This window comes from Globicephala melas, chromosome 2 (genome assembly GCF_963455315.2).
Source record: "Globicephala melas chromosome 2, mGloMel1.2, whole genome shotgun sequence".
Classification (NCBI taxonomy): Eukaryota; Metazoa; Chordata; class Mammalia; order Artiodactyla; family Delphinidae; genus Globicephala; species Globicephala melas.
In genome coordinates, this window is record NC_083315.2 from 36,868,954 (window position 1) to 36,891,704 (window position 22,751).

At 57.7% G+C, this 22,751-nt stretch overlaps 1 protein-coding gene across 7 annotated transcripts; it reads left to right on the top strand.

Moving 5' to 3' along the window:
• Positions 1 to 1,499: 1,499 nt before the first annotated feature.
• Positions 1,500 to 21,961, top strand: FURIN (furin, paired basic amino acid cleaving enzyme). Of its 7 annotated transcripts, none has more exons than XM_060293820.2 (16): positions 1,500 to 1,594; positions 14,170 to 14,509; positions 14,889 to 14,987; positions 15,101 to 15,196; positions 15,518 to 15,646; positions 15,757 to 15,833; positions 16,110 to 16,198; positions 16,729 to 16,901; positions 17,346 to 17,558; positions 18,011 to 18,111; positions 18,233 to 18,336; positions 18,413 to 18,530; positions 18,642 to 18,821; positions 19,223 to 19,347; positions 19,446 to 19,556; positions 19,810 to 21,961. In XM_060293820.2, the coding sequence occupies exons 2-16, from the start codon at positions 14,333 to 14,335 to the stop codon at positions 20,394 to 20,396; spliced, it is 2,379 nt and encodes a 792-aa protein (XP_060149803.1). In that variant the 5' UTR covers positions 1,500 to 1,594; positions 14,170 to 14,332; the 3' UTR covers positions 20,397 to 21,961. The 7 variants fall into 7 exon arrangements, with proteins under 7 accessions (XP_060149803.1, XP_030734438.1, XP_030734436.1 ...); XM_030878578.2 differs by lacking the exon at positions 1,500 to 1,594 and adding an exon at positions 9,264 to 9,405; XM_030878576.3 differs by lacking the exon at positions 1,500 to 1,594 and adding an exon at positions 9,530 to 10,871.
• The last annotated feature ends 790 nt before the right edge of the window (positions 21,962 to 22,751 follow it).

The following is a 22,751-nucleotide window of genomic DNA, read 5'->3' on the forward strand; positions in this document are numbered from 1 at the left end:
TCTCCAGAATGTACTGCTAAGTAAAAAAACAAATTGTAATATGCTACCTTTTGATTAAAAAAAGGGAAGTACAAGAATAGAGAGAGATAAATGTGTGTGTACATATAATTTGGGGGGTTTTGTTTGTTTGTTTGTTTGCAGAAAGAAATACTGGAAGGATAAATCAGATCTAATAAAAATTGGTATTCAAGGGACCTCCTTGGTGGTCCAGTGGGTAAGACTCCACGCACCCAGTGCAACCCTCCCTGGTTGGGTAAGTAGACCCCACATGAATGCCGCAACAAAGAAGTCCGCATGCAGCAACTAAAAATCCCGCATGCTACAACTAAAAGATCCCACATGCTGAGACTAAGACCAGGCACAGCCAAAATAAATTAATAAATTAATTATTTTTTAAAAATTGGTACTCAAGTGTGGAAGGGGGCTGCACAGAAGGGGCAGAGGTATGAGCAAGATTGCTTTATGTGTATTTTTCTGTATAGTTTTTTGTTTGTTTGTTTTTCGGGGGTTTTTTTTGCGGTACGCGGGCCTCTCACTGTTGTGGCCTCTCCCGTTGCGGAGCACAGGCTCCGGGTGCAGGCTCAGCAGCCATGGCTCATGGGCCCAGCTGCTCCGTAGCATGTGGGATCCTCCTGGACCGGGGCACGAACCCGTGTCCCCTGCCTCGGCAGGCGGACTCTCAACCACTGCGCCACCAGGGAAGCCCTCTGTATAGTTTTGACCTTTGACTCATTTTGGCCTGATGGTTGCATGACAACTATAAGGAGTATACCTAATAAAACAAAAATAATTTACACCTCAATCAGCATTGGGGAGGCTGCAGGGGTCTCTTTCCCATGAAGGGAGTGTACAGGACTCAGATTTGAGACCCATGTCAATGATAAAGAGCCCTATCGCGGGACTTCCCTGGCGGTTCAGTGGTTAAGACTGTGCGCTTTCACTGCAGGGGGCACGGGTTCCGTTCCTGGTCAGGGAACTAAGAAGACTGGCCCTGCCCAGGATTCTATGAGAGGACTTGGTAGTGATGTGGCCTGACCGCCAGGCACCCCTTAGCGAGCACTGCCCACTCATGTGCCTGAAATGGGTTCTAGAGCCTCCAGTCCCCAAGCAAGCATTGGGGTGTGGGGTGGCAGCTGCCACCAAGACCCCACCAGCCTCAATCAGCCTGGTCCCTTTGCCCCAGCGGCTGCCCACATTTTCTGCGTGTCATGATGTGAACATGTCGGGAAGCACTGCCTCAGAGGACCGTCTGCTGACCTCCGATCCCAAAGGAGCAGGCAGCTTGCAAAATGGTTACAAGGCACCTCATGTGCCACCGAGGGACCAGGCCACACCAAAGGCTGCTTTCAGCACAGCAGCAATGCAAGGAGGCTGGCCGCTCTCCTCCTAGGAAAAAAAAAAAAATCACCTAACGGCACCAAAGAAGAGCCACAGGGAGGGCAGAGATTTCATCCACGAATGCCTGGGTTTGGGCCAATGCAGAAGAGTTAGAAGACTCCACAGCCAGCCCACTGAAAGAGTGTGCCTGCCTCAGAAGGAAGGAGGGTGTCATTTAATCATAGTAGCTACCACTGCGGACCAGACGCTGTGCTGAGTGAGTACTTTACAGGTATCACCTGATGGGCTGGGTATTTTTTACCCCAGTTTACAGATGAGGAAACTGAGGCCCTGAGAGGTTAAGTAATTTGCCCAGGGATTGGGGGTAGCATTCAAGCGAGTGTCAGGGCTGGGCTGGTAACAGCACACTGTATGGGGGGAAGGGCAGCTCTGTGGTTCTGCAGCACACACCCTATAGAAACATCAACATTACGACTGGGAGAGTGCAGGTGAACAAGTCTTGTCCAAGAAAAAGTAAAAGGTGAATCACAGCTGAGCCACCCACATCACGGTGCCTTGGGAATCGGCATCTGATTCAGCCCTTGTTCACCCTCTTCTAGAGGCAGAAAGCTGAGTGGTTTAAGTGTGTGTGTTCCCCAGGTTCAAATCCTGGATCTTCCTCTTCCTGTGACTCCAAGCAGGCTCTCAAGGCCTCAGTTTCCTCATCTGTAAAATGGGAATAACAATGGTGCCCAGCTCAGGTTGCTATGAGAAGTAAAGGGGGCAGTGAGAGGAAAGCACATAGCAGGGTGCCTGCCAGGGAATGAGCGGTGAGTGCTCTGGGAGTTTTACTGTTAACTCAGGGCAATCCCTTTTTGCCAAGTCTGAAGCTAAAGATGCTGACAGGGATGTAATTTAGGGAGAAGCACCTGAACCCACCCAAGCGGTTGGGCAGTGGGGCCCCAGGCCTGGCTGCCCTGGCCAGCTCTTGGCCTGAGGAGGTTCTGCCTTCCCAGGGCAGACAAGTGGCCTGGCTCCCGTCCATCCTTCCCAGGCCTGCTCCCTGCTCAGGAGTCCACATATCCGCCTAGTGGTTATGAGAGTCACCCTGACGTCCCCAAGCCAGACCCCTCACCCCACATGTAACATGGGAGGGTCACAAATGGTGCCTCCTGCACAGAATAGTCGTGGGGCTCCCACTCTTACCCTCACCCCCCCATGACGTGTCTTCTCCCCATGGTAGTCAGAGGGGCCTTTGAAAAGGCCCAAATTAGTAAAATTCCTCCAAATTGCCCATTGTTCAATTCAGCATCCAGCCCAGCCTGCCAGATGCTGCATGGTCTAGCCTTGCCCAGCCCTCTCATCCCAGCTATTCCCACTGTCACCCTCTCCCACGGCACTCCGGAGAAGTGTCTGCTCTCCAAGTGCACAAGCTCACACACCAGGCCCATGCACCCTGGTTTCCTCTGCTCACTGCCTGGGACTCCCTCTCTCCAGATCTTCACTCCTTTGTCTCTTGCTTAAGCCTCTGCTCAAATATCACCTCCTCGGAGAGGCCTTCCCTGACCATCCCAGGAACAGTAAGTATCCTCCCCTCCCCCAGGCACTACTACACCCCCCTCTGTTATTTTTGTTCCAGAGTACTTACCAGGATCTGAACTTCTCGTATAAACTGGCTTAGTTACCTGCTGTCTGCTTCCCTCACAACGGGAGCACTGGAGGAGGTCCCGCCCCACACGCAGTCAATGTCCGAGGAAGGAGTGATTGAAATGCCTGGTGCACGATCAACTCTCCACAGACAGAGATTTTTATTGTCACACATCCCCATGCTAGGCCTCTCCTTGCACGTCTTCCTCACTCTGGACTTCTGAGACCCTCGGTGGAGGTCTCCATCAGCTAAAAAGCACTTGGACTGTCCTCGAGACACCTCTCATTGTTTGCCGCCCCCAGGTCTCCCTCCTGGGCATCTTGGCACCCCTCCCTGCTGAGTGCACCCCCCTGGGCACGGTCGATTCTGGCAACTTTCCCGTGCACCCAGCTCCTATAAAGGCTCTCCGCTCCCCAGCTGTACCAGCCCCACTGAGGGATAGCACCCGCCCTCCTCCAGGTATTAACTGGCTTTTCCCCCAGGAGTGTTTGTTTTAGGGATTAATGGTAGTGGAGGAGCCTGTAATTTCCAGATTCATCTGTTCCTTTCCTGGCAGCCAGCACTACATTTGTTTTTTTTTTTTTCCCAAGCCCCTGATAATACCTTTCCAGACACGTTAGTTTGAACAGCATCATCCAATGCAAAAACTCTCCAGTGTTTCCTCTAAACCAGCGGACAGGCTCTCGCTGGCTTCATGGAAAGAAGTCGGAGCTGAATGTTCTCAGCATCCCTTTTCCTCTTTCCTTAGGCCCATGATCATTTTCTTTTTCTTTTTTGCGGTACGCGGGCCTCTCACTGTTGTGGCCTCTCCCGTTGCGGAGCACAGGCTCCGGACACGCAGGCTCAGCGGCCATGGCTCACGGGCCCAGCCGCTCTGCGGCATGTGGGATCTTCCCGGACCGGGGCACGAGCCCGTGTCCCCTGCATCGGCAGGCGGACTCTCAACCACTGCGCCACCAGGGAAGCCCCATGATCATTTTCTTTTTTGCTGTTTCCTTTTTAAGTACTGCAGTGACCACCACCCCTCCCCCCATTCATCTGGCACAGTCAAGAAATGGCTACTCCATGTTAGTAAATTTCCAAAATAATGCCTTTCAAGCACTAAAACGTTGAACAATGAAATACATTTTAAAACAGCTTTATTGACATATAATTGACATGCTATAAACTGCACATATTTAAAACGTACAACTTGATCCATTTTGACGTTTGTGTGTACCCATGGAATCATCACCACAATCAGGATAATGAACATATCCATCACTCCCCAGAGATTCCTCCTGCCCCGCCCCTCTGCCCCCAGCCACCACTGATCTGCTTTCTAAATACATATTTAACGCGAAGCTGGCTCACTCACTTCCCCACCTCAGTAAACAGAGTGTGATCAATGTGATTGTTCCTTTCCTCAATTCAGCATTATCATTAACGTTCCTGAGACCGATGTCCTCAGGCGTCGTGGAGATACATAAGATTGTTTGCCCTGAACACTAAATGGCCCCATTTGTCGCATTGCCATGCCAGGCGGTTTGGGGTTTGGGAATTTTCTCCCTTGCTGCCTGCTGTCTCAGTGCATAGTTCCCAGCAGACAACCCCTGATGCCTGAAATCCCGGCACACCTACCGTCTCCTGCACCACTCCCAGCCCTCACTCTGGACCAGTGGTTCTCAGCTGGGGGCAATTTTACACGCCCCCCTCCAGGGGACGTTTGGCAATGTCTGGGGACACTTTTGGTTGTCATAATGGGGGTGAGGTGCGACTGGCCCCTAGTGTTTAGAGACCAGGGATGTTGCTAAACATACTACCATGCAAAGGACAGTTCCCAGAACAAGAATAACCTGGCCCAAGATGTCAATAGTGTGAGGTTGCAAAATCCTGTTCCAGTAACAAAACTGATAGGAAAATTCAACAAGAAGTCATGTTAACTGTTTTACTTTTTTGTATCAAGAGGGAGAAGGAAGGGCAGAGCTTGTTGGAGCTGCAAGGCCAGAAGGGAGGGTGAAGCTTCAGGAAGATACTGTCATGTCTCAGAGGTGGTCGCTGGCTTCCTGAGGACAAGTTCTAACGGACTCAGCTTGAGGTCCCAGGGCCCAGCATTCAGCAGGTGCCCAATGAATGTCTGCCAGACTAGACTGCACCCAAAGCACCTATTTGGTGCCCAATTGTGGGTAGCACTGCCTGGGCACTGAAGGCAAGGCAGAAGACACAGAGCCAGCAGAAGGGAAACATTAAGCTGACCAGTGACTTGGGGAGGCAGCAGAGCCAGCAGGTGAAAGGTAAGTGCGGAGCTAGCCCAGTAATTGGGAACATGAGAAGGGCTGACCGTGCTGCAATCCTGTCCCAGTGTGACCAGATACATCACCACCACATCACTTCTAGCTCCTCCCCCCACCCACACAGACACCCTGTTTTCCTGTCCTATAAAGGAGGTTTTCCCAAAGTGGTTTAGCCAGAACTGGAAGGGCCCCGCCCAGTGATGGGATAGGAGGAGGCTGACTGTTGCCCCAGCAGCGTTCAGGAGGGACCCCAGCTGTTCTGGAGCTAGATGGTGAAGTATGGGCATGCTTTATTCAGTTTTGCATGACTTAAAATTTTAATTATCTTATTCTAAAAGTTATTGTAGAAATTCCTGAAAATGCAGGTAAGCAAAAAGAAGACAACAAAAAGCTCTCAAATCCCACCCTTTTAGAGAAAATACCAATTAAATTTTGTTGTCTGCTCTTCTATGCATGTGTGGATGTGGTGCAGACATTTTGATTAAAACCAGGTGTGGGGGGACTTCCCTGGCAGTCCAGTGGTTAAGACTCTGCGCTTCCACTGCAGGGGTCGTGGGTTCGATCCCTGGTCGGGAACTAAGATCCTGCATGCCGAGTGGTGCAGCCAAAAAAAAAAAAAAAAAGAAGAAGAAGAAAGAAAAAGCCCAGGTGTGGGTGCTGCTGCGAAGGCTTTGTTTGAGGTGCCTGAGAGTGGGGCAGAGATTTTGAGAGAAAGGGTCCCCCGGAGCACTCCAAGGGGACAGTGGGAGTGCCTGAGGTAAGGGTGACTGGGTGGATTTTACCATAGGACAACGGTTGCTCTTGGGAGTCTCCCAGGTTAGCCCCAAATCCAAGGATAAAGAGAGTCCTGGCTGGCTAGACAGCTCCTCTGGCCCCCTGCTGGGAAGGTGGGAACTGGTCACAGCCCCTTCCTCCCTCAGGCCTTACCCATCAGGCCCTGCTCCACCCCACAGGTCACCCCCCAACAAGTCTGTTGCTAGACTTCTGTCACGTGGTGCCTCCTGTCCTATTAACTGCTGTGTAAAACTGATAACTGTGATCCAGAGGCCCCTGGGCTCTTAGGTCCCCAAGTCAGTGGACCTGGGCTCTGCAGGCAGTTTATTTCCTTCTGGCTTTTAAGGCCTCAGACAAATTGTTGGGAGTGATAAAGAGAACAAAACCTGCCCACAGGACTTGCTCCAGGAGAAAAAGAAAGAAGTTGGCTAGCAGTCACCAGCTGTGGCAAGCTGGGATTCTCTCCAGAGGGCTTTTCGCAAGGAGGGTGTCTTCCACATTCTTTTTCTCTTTTGCTTTTTTGGGGTTTTTTGGCCACGCCGCATGGCATGAGGGATCTTAGCTCCCTGACCAGGGATTGAACCCTTGCCCCCTGCAGTGGAAGCACAGAGTCTTAACCACGGGACCACCTGGGAATTCCCTCCACATTCTTTTTAACAACCGAATCGTTATAAAGTACAGTTGTATGGGAAACCCTAAAATAGGAGCAAGACTAAGGTGGAGATCCTCCGGGGCAAGGGCTCACTCTCTCGGTCCTCTCCTCTCTCCTCCCCTCAGTGATGCACCTCTGAGCAACAGTTGAAAGAATTCTCCTTATGCCAAAGGCAGGATTGGAGGGGCAGGCTGGCGGGAGAAACTGGGAAGCTCCAGTGCCTCTGCTGGGTGGCAGCCGTCTGAGACAGGGCTAGCCCCTCCTCCCCCTCAGACCCACTGAGGCTCCCCTGGGGCCAGCCTCCAGGATGGGTGGGGCACCTAGAGGCAGACAGGATTGCTTTCTTTCCGGGTTGACCTTTCTTGTAAGTCTGAGGACTAGGGGGAAGGGCACTGCGGGACTCCGAGGCTAGATGGAACCAGCCCTGTCCTTACTTCCCCTAAATAGGGATCTCTTGCTCACAGACTTAGGAAGAACCGTGACTCACTTCCTGTCTAGGTCTGACTGAAGAAGTATTGTTTTCCCAACTGTGGCTGATGCTGCTAGTTGGGGCCACCCCAGGGTGGCCCCTAGGAGTCTTTGCTCCCTGTGGGGGGCAGTTCCCATTCCAAGAGGGGGCCAACTGGACTTATCTCCCGGCTCAACTTTTGTTTTTGTTTTTTTTTTTTTGGATACGCGGGCCTCTCTCCACTGTGGGCTCTCCCGTTGCAGAGCGCAGGCTCCGGATGCGCAGGCTCAGCGGCCGTGGCTCACGGGCCCAGCTGCTCCGCGGCATGTGGGATCCTCCCGGACCGGGGCACGAACCCATGTCCCCTGCATCGGCAGGCGGACTCTCAACCACTGCGCCACCAGGGAAGCCCCCGGCTCAACTTTTAGGACCCAACATTCTTCCCTGAGTTTCTGGTTTTTGCACTGTTTGTACAGGTGCCCAAACAGTACCTTATCCCACTAGTTGAATATTATCTCCATTTTACAGAGGGGTAAATTGAGGCTCTGAGAATTAAATAACTTGTCTAAGGTGGCAAAGTATAAAATAGTACTGCAGGGTTTTGAACGCAGGTTTGCTGGTTGACTTGTCACCTAGTGAGTTACTTTACGAATGTTACTTAACTTCTCTGGGCCTCAGTTTCCTCCTCCATAGATAGTGATACATGAAAGATCCCTAAAGGAAAATTGTATCCACCTTTCAGGGTTTGTGGTAAGGATGAAATAATTTAACACACGGAAAGAGCTGAGAACCACTCCTCGCTCTGAGAACATGCTCCGCAGTGTTCGGTGCTCGTTTTTGTCATTATCCCCAAACCGGTGTTGAAGAGGTCACAGGATAATATTGTTCTGCCAGGTTATCTCAAAGCGAGCAGGAAAGGATGGGCAGAGACTGCTCTGCGACCTTGGAATAACCCAGCCTGGGGAGCTTTTGGCCACATTTCCCCTCTTTTCTCTCTCAGCTCAAGCAGTGGTGGCCTCGGCCAAGTAGCACAGACGTTTTCTAGGGCAGGGACCCAGGGAGGGAGAGGAGCCGGCTGGTATATTGCAAGTAGCTCAGATTCAGGCTCTGCCAAAGCCCTAGATCTCTTCCAGGCTCTGAGGCCTACTAGTTGTGGTATCTTGGGCAAATTATTTAAACCTTGTGCACCTCAGTTTCCTTATCTGTAAAATGGGGTTAATAATGTCAGCCTGAAAGGATTATGTAGATTAAATAATGTACATGAGAAGGAGATGATATAAAATGACTGGCCTGGTGCCTGGCAGGCGGTTGGAGTTAAAAAAAAAAAAAGTTTTTAAAAAATTAAAAGGGGATGGGCTACTTGTTCTGCTCATCCACCTGTCTATATAAATGCAAATAAAATCGTGAGTCCTCTAACTGTAGGCGACGAGGAGGTTTGCCCAGGCGCGCTGAAGCCCGACCTCAGATGGGGTACCCCAGGTGCGTCATCCCAGGGCACTTAACTCGGTCGTGCCCAAACTCGTGGCTTAGGAGTGGGGAAGTGGGGGGAGAAGGCCAGCTTCCCCAGAATCCGGCCGAGACTGGGCTCGGAGTGACGCCTCGAGCCCTTCCCAACCCCTGCCAGGAGTTCCGAGTTCGGGTCTCCGCGGCCGCCGGCCCGGGGAGCTCGCGGCGCGAAGAGCCGAGCCCGGGGCGGGGGTGCGGGCAGTGGGGCCTGGGCGACGCGCCGGGCGGCCGCGAGGGCTTTGGGATCGCTGGCCCCACTTCCTACCTGCCCCGACCGGGAGCCAGAGGCAGTGGGCGCCCCGGAAGGCCGCAAGGCCGCCGCTCGGAGCCCGGAGCTCGGGGGCTGCGGCGCTCCGGCCCCGAACGCGGGCCCGGGGCCGGGCGGCATGGGCGGCGCGGCGGGCCAGGGCGGCGGGACGGCTGCGGCGGCTGCTGGGGAGCGCGGAGGTGGCGCCGCGAGGGGGAGGGGGCGCGGCGGCGGAGGAGGAGGAGCCCGGGCCGCCGCAGCCGCTGACAGCGGCCCGAGTAAACAAGCCGCGCCGCCGCCGCGGCCCGGCCGCTGCCCCCGCCCGCGCCGGAGCCGGAGCCGAGGCCGAGCCCTGCCCTGGTCGCCGGCCCGGCCGAGGCCGCGCCGCCGCTCCTCCCCGCCTCCGCGCGGTGACGCTGCTGCCGGGCGCGGGGACCGCGTCGAGCCCAGGCCCCGCCGCCGGTCTCTCCGCTCGGCCGAGGGGCGCCCGAGCCGCCGCGGCGCTCGCCTGGAAAAGTTTCCCCGCCCGGGCTCCCTAGGGTAAGCGGCGAGGGCGCGGGGCCCGGTGGAGGCAGCGCGCCGGGAGCCGGGCCCGAGGCGAGCCGGCCGGACTGGGCCGCTCTGCCCGAGGAGCTGGCTCCGCGGCCCGGGCGCGCAGGCGAGGGAGGGTCGGGGTCGCTGGCGCGGAGGCAGCCCGGGCCCGGCTGCCCGTCCGGCTTTCGAAACTGGCCCCCGGGCCGGCCCCGAGGGTGAAGCCGCGGGGAGCAGGAAGGGCGCCCCGCAGCCCACCTGAGAGCGTCGGGCCCGGCTTGGCTCCCAGCCCTTGTAGGTGCCGGTACTTTTCCGCTTGGGGCCGGGGCAAGCCCTCTGACCTCAGGAAGCGCCAGCGGGGCCCCCGCTGGGGGCGGGATGGCGAGAGAATTCCAGAGGCGCCGGGTGCTCCCGCCTCCGGGCCGTCCTTCGGGGGCCGCCGCCGGCTCGCCCACTCCGCGGCTGGGGAGGGCCTGCGCTCCCGCCGGGGGAGGGGAGGAGCGGCTGTTCGCGAGGCGGAGGGGATTATTCACCGCCCGGGCCTCGTCCCCGCCTGCACACCTGAGCGGCGAGACACTCAGGTGCGGGATCCGCGGGCGCTGGGAGGCTGGCTCAGGTAGGTTCCGGGGCTGCCTCCCGCGGAGGCCTGGCCGAGACCCCTGCTGCCCCCGTGGGGTGGCTGGACTGAGGGGCGGCCTGCTTGCCAGACAGGTCTTAACAGCAGTCACTTGTCAGGTCAGTACCTGCTCTCCCCGCCATCCTCTAGACCCTTGCCCCTGGGGGTGCAGACTCTCCTCCACCGGAGGGTGTCAGAATTCTTTCTGACTTGGGAAGTGGGAGGGGAACCCAGGTGATGTGGCCTAGTTAGGGCTGGGCAGCTGCTGACCAGGTGTGGGCACAGCATAGGAGAGTAGCCAAGCCTGACCCGTCTCAACCAGAGTGGCCGAAGTTTTACGATATCCTATATTGGGCTTCCACATAAGATTTGATTTTTTAAAGATTCTGTGGCTTTAAAAAAAAGTTTGAAAACCTCTGGTCTAGCAGTTTTTACCATCTAGGAAACTGAGGCCTAGAGAGAGGAAGTGACTTAAGATCACACAGAAAATGAATAAAGATTGGAATTCAGAATTTCAGCGCAGCCTTCAGTGCCTGTTACAGGACCTGGCTTGGTGTCTCTTTGCTGGAAAGAGAGACGGGACCAGGTTTCCCAGGCAGCCCTGTCCACGCCAGACCCCCAGTGCCTGGGAAACAGCAGCTGGACCTGGGGGAGGTTCAGTTTGGGTGCCTCGGAGTGGGTGTCTGTGTCAGGAGGTTCCTGGGACTGGAGAAAAGAGCTTTGACCTAGAACACAGCCACAAAGAGCACCCACAGGTCTCTGTGGCCACAGCCTGGAGCTGACTCCCATGTGAGAGGGCCTCACAGGAGGCTGGAACTACAGCAAGCCTCCGGGTTTGAGCCGAACTGGGACTCAGAGGGTGAGTCAGAGTCTGGGATGGGGGTGGGGAGAAGCCCATTCATTCATTGTTCTCAGTGCCTGCTCTTTTAGGAGGGGGTCCTCCCTCCCTCCCTCCCTCCTTCCCTCCCTCTCTCCCTCCCTTCCTCCCTCCCTCCCTCCCTCCTTCCCTCCCTCTCTCCCTCCCTCTCTCCCTCTCTCCCTCCCTCCCTCCCTCCCTCCCTCCTTCCCTCCCTTCCTCCCTCTTTCCCTCCCTCCCGCCCTCCAGGATGCTGAGGCAGGGCTGTCTGGAGGCTTCAGGCTCTGTGGAAGCCATATCTACGGCTCACCGTGGCTGGGGATGCTGAGCAGATGAAGCCTGGTCCTTTCTTGGGGAATTGTTTGGTTGTGCCTGAAGCCCGCTTTCTTTTTGGGTGCTGCAAGGTAATTAAATAATCACCTTTACGACCAAGCAACTGCAGCTCCATCCACAATGTCCCGGAACTTGGGCTGGACGCAGATGAACCCAGTCTTGATTTGGGAGTTCCAGTACGGCTCACAGCACTGTGGTCAGGAGATGGTCTTTCTTGACATCTGGACCCAAGAGGCTGCTCTTGTGGCAAGAAGGGGAGAAGAGGGCTTGTTTCTATCTGGCTCAGCCCCTAGGGCTCCACATCCTCTGTTAAATGAGGGGCTTGGGTTTCCTTCACCCCCTAGGGCTGAATGTCTGGCTGCCCAGCCATTGCTCAGACCAGCTTTCCAGAACTTGGTCACCCAAGGCATCATGGGGCTGTGGCTTCCAGGCCTGTCCGGGAACCCTATGGACTCTGCCCATCCAGGGTGAGGAGGAGCTGCATTGTGGATGCCTCCTGCCATCAGCTGTCAGGTTATTTTGGTGTAAACTGAAAATACTCCAGGAATTGTGTGTTGAGTCTCTCCAGCCTGCAGGGTGGGACTGCAGCAGGAGCAGGCAGGGAGGCTGACTGTGGCTGAGGGCAGTCTCTGGAAAAGGAGTGTTCCCAGTGGTGAGCCCGCCTGTGCAGCTCTCCGGGGCCCGGGTGAGATGGGGAGCTTCATTTTGCCGTCCAGCAGAGTGGCCTCCTTTGGGGCTGGGCCCTGGGAGTGGTGGGGGCATCCGGGGCCGTGTAGGCAGGCGCTCTGCTCAACAAGCTTGGCACTGAGGCGGGACACCTCTGGCAGCCCCACGGGGACCTTCCCCAGCTTCTCCCCACCCCAGGGGCTTGGCTTCTGGCTAGCCAGGGGCCCTATGTGGGGACAGTTATGTGGCCCCAGGCAGAGAGGTCCTGCTGTCTGTTTGCTGAAGGAGGAAAAACAACACTCGGACTATTGATTCAGCTTCACCTTGGCGCTCCTGGCTCAGCAGCTAGTGTTTGCCCTGGCTGCCCGGGCTCAGATTACGCAAGGCTGGTGGGTGTGGAGCGACCGAGGGGGCTGCTGGAGGCCTGCAGGCCAGGACTGGGTGGCCCCAGCGTTTCCCAGGAAACTGTATAAAAAAAGAGCCTGAGCCCCTGACTTTGCTGATGGTCTGGGCCAAAGAGGGAGGGTGAAGCCACTGCGATCCCCCCTCCCCGTGCTCAGCCCCCAAAGCCCCCATCCCACCTTAGGTTACCCACTCTTTCTTGCCAGGGGCTGTGGGTCTTTGCAGGTAACTCCCTATGGCTGGTTCTGCTTTGCTGAACTAGGAAGCCCTAGCGAGCTGTGTAGACACCGCCCATTAAAAAACTTTAAAAAGCCAACATTTTATTCCTTTATAAAATATACCTGGGTAATTTGGAAAATATACATGACACAAAAGAAAATAACAATTACTCATAATTCTCACCACCTTGAGAGAACCACTGTTAGCATGTGTCCTTCCAGATTATGTTTTGTGGTTTTATATAAATATACACGTATAAATAGTTTTTTAAAAACAAAACGGGATTATAGGTACCTACTGCTTCATAACCCACTTTTTTTTTTTTTTTTTTTTACGGTACGCGGGCCTCTCACCGTTGTGGTCTCTCCCGTTGCGGAGCACAGGCTCCGGACACGCAGGCTCAGCGGCCATGGCTCGCGGGCCCAGCCGCTCTGCGGCATGTGGGATCCTCCCAGACCGGGGCACAAACCCACGTCCCCTGCATCGGCAGGCGGACTCTCAACCACTGCGCCACCAGGGAAGCCCTGTAACCCACTTTTTAAAAAATAATTAATTAATTAATTTTTGTCTGCATTGGGTCTTCATTGCTGTGCGCGGGCTTTCTCTAGTTGTGGCGAGCGGGGGCTCCTCTTCGTTGTGGTGCGAGGACTTCTCATTACGGTGGCTTCTCTTGTTGTGGAACCTGGGCTCTAGGAGTGCAAGCTTCAGTAGTTGTGGCACGAGGGCTTAGTAGTTGTGGCCCACGGGCTTAGTTGCTCTGCGGCATGTGGGATCTTACCTGACGAGGGCTCAAACTCTTGTCCCCTGCAGTGGCAGGAGGGTTTTTTTTTTTTTTTTTTTGCGGTACACGGGCCTCTCACTGTTGTGGCCGCTCCCGTTGCAGAGCACAGGCTCCAGATGCGCAGCCTCAGCGGCCATGGCTCACGGGCCTAGCCGCTCCACGGCATGTGGGATCTTCCCGGACCGGGGCACGAACCCGTGTCCCCTGCATCGGCAGGCGGACTCTCAACCACTGTGCCACCAGGGAAGTCCCTATAACCCACCTTTTTAAAAAAATAATAAAAATAATTAATTAATTTATATTTGGCTGCATTGGGTCTTTGTTGCTGCGCACGGGCTTTCTCTAGTTGAGGCGAGCAGGGGCTACTCTTCGTTGCGGTGTGCGGGATTCTCATTGCGGTGGCTTCTCTTGTTGCAGAGCACGGGCTCTAGGCACATGGGCCGCAGTAGTTGTGACACGCGGGCTCAGTAGTTATGGTTCACGGGCTCTAGAGCGCAGGCTCAGTAGTTGTGGCACACGGGCTTAGTTGCTCCGCGGCATCTTCCCAGACCAGGGCTCGAACCCGTATCCCCTGCATTGGCAGGCGGATTCTTAACACTGCGCCACCAGGGAAGTCCCTAACCCACCTTTTTGACTTTAATTCTGGCAAGCATTTATTCAGTTGTTGCTTCTTGTTTTGAGGGACTCAAGTCTTGGTCCTCTTCATCCCGCTTCCGTATTCTTACGTGTGGAGGCGGTCCTTCTGTCCATCTATCCGGCTCACCTTGGGGGCCTGGATTTTCACCCCTCCCCGCCAGAGCCCCTTTCAGGCCTGGAGTGAGCCGTGGGGTGGGAAGGCAGCTTTAGTGTGTGGCTGGGGAGCGACTGACTCTCCCTCTTCTCCTCCCTTGTTCCTCTCAGAGCCGGCAGCCCTCATCCTCCCCGCGCAGTCCCGCCCATCTTGGTCCCATGCCCCCGCCAGTCAGCCCCGGGCCACAGGCAGTGAGCAGGCACGCGGGAGCCGAGACCCTGTGACCAGGCCAAGGAGACGGGGGCTCCGGGGTCCCGGCCACCTGTCCCCCCCATGGAGCTGAGGCCCTGGTTGCTATGGGTGGTAGCAGCAGCAGGAGCCTTGGTCCTGCTGGCGGCCGATGCCCGTGGCCAGAATGTCTTCACCAATACCTGGGCCGTGCGTATTCCTGGAGGCCCAGCCGTGGCTGACAGTGTGGCACGCAAGCATGGCTTCCTCAACCTGGGCCAGGTAGGTGTTCTTCCCTCCTGCTGGCCGAGGCATAGGACATCGCCAGGGGGTGGGGCCAATGAGGGCAGGGGTTCCAGCACCCAGAGCAGGAACTCTGGGGCTTGTCTTCTCAGGGGCATCTGGGTAGTAGGCATGTTATGGGTGGCTTGTCCTGCCCTTGGGCTTCTAGCCTAGGTTGCTCAGTGGACCAGTGTATCCCAGGGGGGTGAGTCCCCCTCGGCCCCCTGCACCTCCTTGCGGGGTCCTGGGCGGGGAGCAGATGCCCACCACCCCCTGCCGTGGTGAGCCTCCCCTTGCAGCCGGTTGTCCACCCCCATCCCCCGCCTCCATGGGGACTGGCAGATGGAAAGCCCGGCTCAGTCTCCCTGCTCTGTTGCAGATCTTCGGCGACTATTACCACTTCTGGCATCGAGCGGTGACAAAGCGATCCCTGTCACCTCACCGCCCGCGGCACAGCCGGCTGCAGCGGGAACCTCAAGTGAGTGCGGCCCCAGCCCCTCCTGCTGCCACCCTTCCCTTTCCGTTCTCAGGAGGCCTCGCTCTCCCTCCCCGTTCCTCCAGCCACACCATCTCTCCCTCACTCCCTCACAGGTACAGTGGCTGGAGCAGCAGGTGGCAAAGCAACGGACCAAACGGGACGTGTACCAGGAGCCCACGGACCCCAAGTTTCCCCAGCAGTGGTACCTGGTACGTTGCCTCCCTGGCTGCATCCATCCATCCACTGAGGGGTCCCGTGAGTGGGTGAGGCTGACTTCAAGGCCTCCTGTCAGTCTTCCTCTGTCTGCTGAGTGATCTTTCTCCAGCCCATCCTGCTGAGCCCTGGGGAGCACCCTCCCAGAGTTCTTTATAATTCCATGAGCCCAGACAATCAGTGGTGGCATTTGAGGAGTAGGGGCGGGTGGAGAAGGAGCTTTTGGGGGTGGCAAAGGGATTCTCCAAGGTTCTAGTAACCTCACCCAGCAACCACATCTCGTAAGTGCTGGGTGACGGGGGTGGGTGTCTCTGCAGTCTGGTGTCACCCAGCGGGACCTGAACGTGAAGGAGGCCTGGGCCCAGGGCTACACGGGGCGTGGCATCGTGGTCTCCATTCTGGACGATGGCATCGAGAAGAACCACCCGGACTTGGCAGGCAATTATGTGAGGAGGTCGGGGAGGGAGGTAGCCATCCCTGACGAGGGGAGTCCAGGGATGGTTCTGTTCTGCTGGTGTGTTCAGGCTGACCCTGATAATGGCCATGTCCTTTCCAGGATCCTGGGGCCAGCTTCGATGTCAATGACCAGGACCCTGACCCCCAGCCTCGGTACACGCAGATGAATGACAACAGGTAAGAATCTGCTTCCCTTCTGTTTTCCGCTGAGGAAGCAGATGTGCCCTTCCTGAGAGGCTGAAGTCTTTTCCATAGTCCTGGTCTAGCTGGGGCTCTGAGGGAAGGTTCGGTCTGAGTGGAGGTGGCCATAGGCCAAGAGGAGTGGGGGGGTGTGGTCTGTGTACAGATGTGGGACAGCAAAGGTAGAGGGGTGTGCATGTGGCCCTTCCTGCTCCTCAGGCTGCACCCACCATGCTCTGTCCACTGTTAATGCTGTGCTCTTGGCCCCGGCAGGCATGGTACACGGTGTGCAGGCGAGGTGGCCGCAGTGGCCAACAACGGTGTCTGTGGCGTAGGCGTGGCCTACAATGCCCGTATTGGAGGTGGGTGTAGGCCTTGGCCACCCGGTCTTTGGGACGACCCTTCCAGTGGGATTCTTCTCTGTTCACTTCCCATCTACCCAGTGTCTGCCACTTTCCTGCTGTGGATCCTTTTGACTGCACGGCTCTTCTTTAGAGCGTTCTTAGTAACTCAAAAAAGCTGAACCCCCTGTGCTGGTGGCCCTGTGCTGTGGGGTGGAGGGAGTGTTTCTTAGCAGGAGTCTCCCTAACTCCTCACTGTCCACTCCGAGTCCTTACATGGCAGGCCTTGATCACCATGCTCCTTTGGGACCCCAGAGACTCATCCTAGTCCAGAATGTGTAGTTGGGGCCCAGGGAGCTCTCCCCTTTTCCCCTGCATCTTGTCTTCGAAAGGCAGAGGCTGGCCAGGGAGTTAGGGGCTCAGGGTTTCCCAGCACCGTCCTCTGCCCTCCCCTGCCCATCCTCTGGGTGCAAGGCTGGGTGTGCTCCAGGGAGTGCTCCTGGCAGCTGGACCCACGCAGCATCCCTCTCCCCGCCCCCCTCCATGACCAGGGGTGCGCATGCTGGACGGTGAAGTGACAGATGCGGTAGAGGCACGCTCGCTGGGCCTGAATCCCAACCACATCCACATCTACAGCGCCAGTTGGGGCCCCGAGGACGACGGCAAGACCGTGGATGGGCCAGCCCGCCTTGCTGAGGAGGCCTTCTTCCGGGGGGTCAGCCAGGTGAGGTGGGGGTCCTGGCCCCACCCTAGAAACCAGGCCCAGCCTCTGGGGGCAAACTAGGCGCTACCTTTTCCATACTTCTTTGTTTTTTTCTGTTCCTATTTATTTATTCTTGTGTTTAATTTTAATTTGTACAAAGTTTGTTTATTAAATGTTATTAAAATGTTAAGGAACTAGAAAGACAGAAAAAGAGAAAAGTAAATACTAATTACCCATAATTCCACCCTTTGGAATCACCACTCAGAGCATTTTGGTTGGTGGTCTGGGTCTCTTTTTTTTGTGCAAAAAAGGTTGAGATCCACCAGGGGTCTCCCAGGGGAACAGAGGCTGGATAGAGAGTCCCCGGAGAAGGAGGCTCCATCCTTCTCAGTCTCGAGCAGCATCTTCCTGCCAGGCCTCCCCCAAGTCCTGTTCTCGAGTGACCCCGGCCCACTCTGTCCACAGGGCCGTGGGGGGCTGGGCTCCATCTTTGTCTGGGCCTCTGGGAACGGGGGCCGGGAACATGACAGCTGCAACTGCGACGGCTACACCAACAGCATCTACACGCTGTCCATCAGCAGCGCCACGCAGTCCGGCAACGTGCCCTGGTACAGTGAGGCCTGCTCGTCCACGCTGGCCACAACCTACAGCAGTGGAAACCAGAACGAGAAGCAGATCGTGAGTCCTGCCCCGGGGTGGCGGCTGGGGAAACGGGGCTGCTTGCTGGCTCTGCCCGGGGCCCCCTTTCCGACCCCATCTGCCTTCCACCCACCCGTGGCTGGGTGGTGGTGGCTAAAGCATCACGGGATGTGGGCTAGGGAGCTCTCCAAGACTCCTGGAGACTGTGGAGCCATCGGTGAAGCCCCTGAGAAGACTCTCCTTAAAAATATGCATTGCTCTTAATGATCGCCAACCTTCAGTTCAATCCTCTCATTCCTCGGGAAAGGGCCAGGCATCGGCCTGTCTACAGCAAGTTAGCAAGGCAGCAGGTGGGACCAAGGTTTCTTGGCCCTGGCTCCCCAGTCCTGTTTATGGTGCTTAGGGCCTGTGGACAGAGGGAGGGCAGGCAGGTGGCCCCCCTCTGGTGCCCTCCCCGCGTTACAGGCCCAACATCATTGTCCTCCTGGTAGGTGACCACTGATCTGCGGCAGAAGTGTACGGAGTCTCACACAGGCACCTCTGCCTCTGCCCCCTTGGCAGCGGGCATCATCGCTCTCACCCTGGAGGCCAAGTAAGTGGGTGGGGGCTGAGGCGCAACCCTGTCCCCACCAGCGCCCCCTGCCAGGCAGGCCTTGGTCTCCAGCTTCTCTCCGAAGAGACAGCCCCCAAGCCTCTCCGTCCCTCCTCTGCAGTAAGAACCTCACCTGGCGGGACATGCAGCACCTGGTGGTACAGACCTCAAAGCCAGCCCACCTCAATGCTAACGACTGGGCCACCAATGGTGTGGGCCGCAAAGGTGAGGACAGAGCTGGATTGGGGGTTGCGGGGGCCCTGTGTGCCCCCCAGCTGACTCCGCCTTCCCTGCCCCACAGTGAGCCATTCGTATGGCTACGGGTTACTGGACGCAGGTGCCATGGTGGCTCTGGCCCAGAACTGGACGACGGTGACCCCCCAGCGGAAGTGCATCATCGACATCCTCACTGAGCCCAAGTGAGGGCTGGACCCAGGCTGGGAGGGGGCAGGTGGGACCTGAGGGGCGCAGGGGTGCCCGCTCGTCCCCCTGGGCCAGGCTGATAGACCATCACGGTGCTCTCTGCGCAGGGACATCGGGAAGCGGCTGGAGGTGCGGAAGACTGTGACCGCCTGTGTGGGGGAGCCCAGCCACATCACGCGGCTGGAACACACTCAGGCGCGGCTCACCCTGTCCTACAACCGCCGCGGTGACCTGGCCATCCACCTGGTCAGCCCCATGGGCACCCGCTCCACCCTGCTGGCCGCCAGGTGCTTGCCCTCTCCTCTGTCCAGCTTGTCCTGTCCCTCACATCCACGTGCATTCGTTCATTCACTCACACAGCCCTGAAGGGCACCAAATACTTTTCCACTGTTGGCATTTTGGGAAGGATGGTTTTTGTCCTATGGGGCTGTCCCATGTTGCGGGAATCCCCGATTCTGCCCATTAAATGCCATGTCTGTGTGCCTTCCCATGTGTAGTACCCTTGCACATTTCCAGAATCTTCTGGTTGAGAACATTTGGCGTCCTGGGAAACACCCAGCAGGCACTTCCAGCCCAGCGGGGTTCTGCTGCACCGGGGGAGGGGGTGTGGTCCGTGTGCTGTGGGCTCAGTGTCGCCTGGCTGGGGTCTGCCGAGGCCTCAGGCAGCCATGTGCACCTTCCTCCCCAGGCCGCACGACTACTCTGCAGACGGGTTTAACGACTGGGCCTTCATGACGACCCATTCCTGGGACGAGGACCCCTCTGGCGAGTGGGTCCTGGAGATAGAAAACACCAGTGAAGCAAATAACTATGGTATTGGGGGTGCTCGAGGGCTGGGGATGGAGGAGGGGCGCTGGCGGAGTCTGGGGTGCCGGGCGTGGCTTCTGACTTTTGCTTCCCCCCTCAATTAGGGACACTGACCAAGTTCACCCTCGTGCTGTACGGCACGGCCCCCGAGGGGCTGCCCACACCTCCTGAGAGCATCGGCTGCAAGACCCTCACGTCCAGCCAGGCCTGTGTGGGTCAGTCGTGGGTGCTGCAAGGGCTTGGGAACCTGAGGCTGGGGACAGAGAACGCCTGTCCTAAAGGAGGAAAAGGGGTGTGAAGGGATGCTGGGACCCCAGGGTGACCACAGTCCTGGGGCAGGTGGGAGCTCCTGGGGACAGCGGTGACTGCCTGGGGCTGCAGGTCCACAGGCTGCCACTGTCGTGGGGCTCAGGGCCCAACAGCCATGGGCGGCTTGGCTGACGCCCACCTTCTGCCCCGTGCCGGCAGTGTGCGAGGAAGGCTTCTCCCTGCACCAGAAGAGCTGTGTCCAGCGCTGCCCTCCAGGCTTCACTCCCCAAGTCCTCGACACGCACTACAGCACCGAGAACAACGTGGAGATCATCCGGGCCAGCGTCTGTGCCCCCTGCCACGCCTCGTGTGCCACGTGCCAGGGGCCAGCCCCCACAGACTGCCTCAGCTGCCCCAGCCACGCCTCCCTGGACCCTGTGGAGCAGACGTGCTCCCGGCAAAGCCAGAGCAGCCGAGAGTCGCCACAGCCGCAGCAGCCGCCGCCCACAGAGGTGGAGGCAGAGCCGCGGCTGCGGGAGGGGCTGCTGCCCTCACACCTGCCCGAGGTGGTGGCCGGCCTCAGCTGCGCCTTCATCGTGCTGGTCTTCGTCACTGTCTTCCTGGTCCTGCAGCTGCGCTCGGGCTTCAGCTTCCGAGGGGTGAAGGTGTACACCATGGACCGTGGCCTCATCTCCTACAAGGGGCTGCCCCCCGAAGCCTGGCAGGAGGAGTGCCCGTCCGACTCAGAAGAGGACGAGGGCCGGGGCGAGAGGACCGCCTTTATTAAAGACCAGAGCGCCCTTTGACGAGCGCCTACTGCCCGCCCCTTCGAGCCCATCCCCTCCTGGGGCACTTTTTAATTCACCAAAGTATTTTTTTATCTTGCGACTGGGTTTGGACCCCAGCTGGGAGGCAAGAGAGGCAGAGACGGCTTCCCACCCTACCCTTGGGCCCCCCGGCTGCCTGAGGTGGGACCCCAGGACCAGCTGGGGAGCAGGGGAGGGCCTCTGCCCACCCCCAGCACGCCTGTGTGTGGAGAAAGGAGTGAAACCTTTAGGGCAGCTTTCCAAGGTCCAGGCCCCAGCCAGAGTTCCCTGCGGAGTGAAGAGGGGCAGCCCTTCCCTTATGGGATTCCTGACTCGGGCTGCAGTTCTCGCCCCTTCCCTGTCCCTCTAAAGCAATAATGGTCCCCATCCAGGCAGCAGGGAGGCTGGCCTAGGGGGTATTTGAAGGAGGAGGCCACCTCTCTAAGGGCTTTTGCATCCCTGACCCCGTCCCCCACCTCTGGTGAGCCTCGGGCGGAAGCAGTAAGCAAAGGAAGGGACCAAGGCAAGGCAGGCACTTCCAGGGTGCACACGTGTGTGCACACGTGTGTGTGTCCCTTTGCCCACCTCCACTACAGCTGGCTGCCTGCTGAGCGAGGCTGGCCCAGCCCCGTGCTGGTGTGCTGACCACCCTTCCCTCTCTGGCACCCTTTCCTCCTGCCAGGGCCCAAGTCCCTGTTTTCTGAGCCCGGGGCTGCCTGGGCTGTTGGCACTCACAGTCCCGGAGCCCCTGGGTGGGTGGTGGGGAGGGACGGTGGCCCAGCCGGCCTCTCCCGCCTCCCACCCGATGCTGCTTTCCCCTGTGGGGATCTCAGGGGCTGTTTGAGGATATATTTTCACTTTGTGATTATTTCACTTTAGATGCTGATTTTTTTTTTTTTTTTGGTATTTTTAATGGGGGTAGCAGCTGGACCATCCACCTTCCCACACCCACTGTCCACCCTGCTGTTCCCCCCGGCTGCCCTGGCCCTGAGGTGTGGGGGTCTGCAGCGTGTTGCTGAGGAGTAGCTGAGCCCCGGGTTCTGAAGAGGCAGGCCAGGCCAGGCGGGCCCTAGGAAAGGAGGAGTACGATAGAAGGGGCAGGCTGTCGTCCATTTCAGATGGGGCTCCTCGTGCCAAGGGCTCATGGGTCAGTGGTTCTCCAAGTGCCAGGGGTGGGCAGGCAGTGGCACTGAGCCCCCTCCAACACTGTGCCCTGGTGGAGAAAGCACTGACCTGTCCTGCCCCCCAAGGCCCCCTCTTCTGACGTGCCTTTTGTACCCCTCCCATTAGGACAATCAGTCCCCTCCTGTTTGGGAGCCCCCTTTTTCTCTCCCCTAGCCCCTCCTGACACCCAGCCACCTGCCCAGGGGCACCCCCGCCTCTCCCACCCCCCCCACCCTTGTGGCCAGCCCAGCTGGTTTTGTAAGATACTGGGTTGGTACACAGTGATTTTTTTTTTTTTTCTTGTAATTTAAACAGGCCCAGCATTGTTGGTTCTATTTAATGGACACGAGGTAATGTTAGAGGTTTTAAAGTGATTAAACGTGCAGACTATGCAAACCAGGCCTGGTCTCCAGTGTGGTGATGTTCTTCCCAGGACCTGGGGCTGCGTCCAGGATGGGGTGCGGGTGAGGGCTGGGGCGAGTTACATGCCCACATGATGTCCTGCCTACCTGTAAGTGCCCAAAGTCCACCTCCCGAGGCGTTCAGAGCCTTCTTTAGGTGGGGTGTGGAAGGGACAGCAGCTGGAGACAAGCCCCAAGCCCCAGGGGTGGGACTAGCTGAGCACCTCCACCCCCACAGGCCTGGACTCCAGCAGGGTGGAGAGTGATGGCCTGTGTCCAGTTGCTCAGGGTCTCCCTTGGCTGAAGTAGCCCGGCCGCCAGCTGTAGGGCTGAGGCCTTCAGTGGGGCCTAACTGGACCAAGATGGTTTTTGCTGGGGAGATCCTGAGTCCCACACTGGGAACGCCATACCTCCCCACTCCCCAGCCCAGGCCCCTCGCCTGCCACAGGTCTCCCTTGGGACAGGAAGCCCCTGCCTGGGGGTGGAGGAGCCGTGCCAGTTCCACCAGGATCTGTGCCTGAGAAGCAGGCCTCTCCTCGGGATATTTACTTGGAAATTTTATTCAAATGGAGGCTGGCGCCTGAGCTCTCCTTGGGGAATCCAGTGGGGTGGGGAAGGCCTGGACTAGGCTTCCCCCTTCCTCTTCTGGGGCCGCCCTGGCCTGCTGCTCGGACCGCCCGCCCGCCCCCAGGCTCTGGACCCCCAGACTCCTCGGCCCGACACGATCCTGCAGCCCGGCCCTGTGCCAGGCGCCCACCGCCGCCCCCTTGGGCCGTTCCCCGTGTTCCCC

Bases quoted from the DNA above. Each gene is read 5' to 3' on its own strand.
- FURIN (XM_060293820.2), top strand. From the start codon at position 14,333: ATGGAGCTGAGGCCCTGGTTGCTATGGGTGGTAGCAGCAGCAGGAGCC. The intron at 16,902-17,345 runs GTGAGGTGGGGG...CTCTGTCCACAG, and splicing joins TCTTCCGGGGGGTCAGCCAG to GGCCGTGGGGGGCTGGGCTC. The intron at 19,348-19,445 runs GTATTGGGGGTG...CCCCTCAATTAG, and splicing joins CAGTGAAGCAAATAACTATG to GGACACTGACCAAGTTCACC.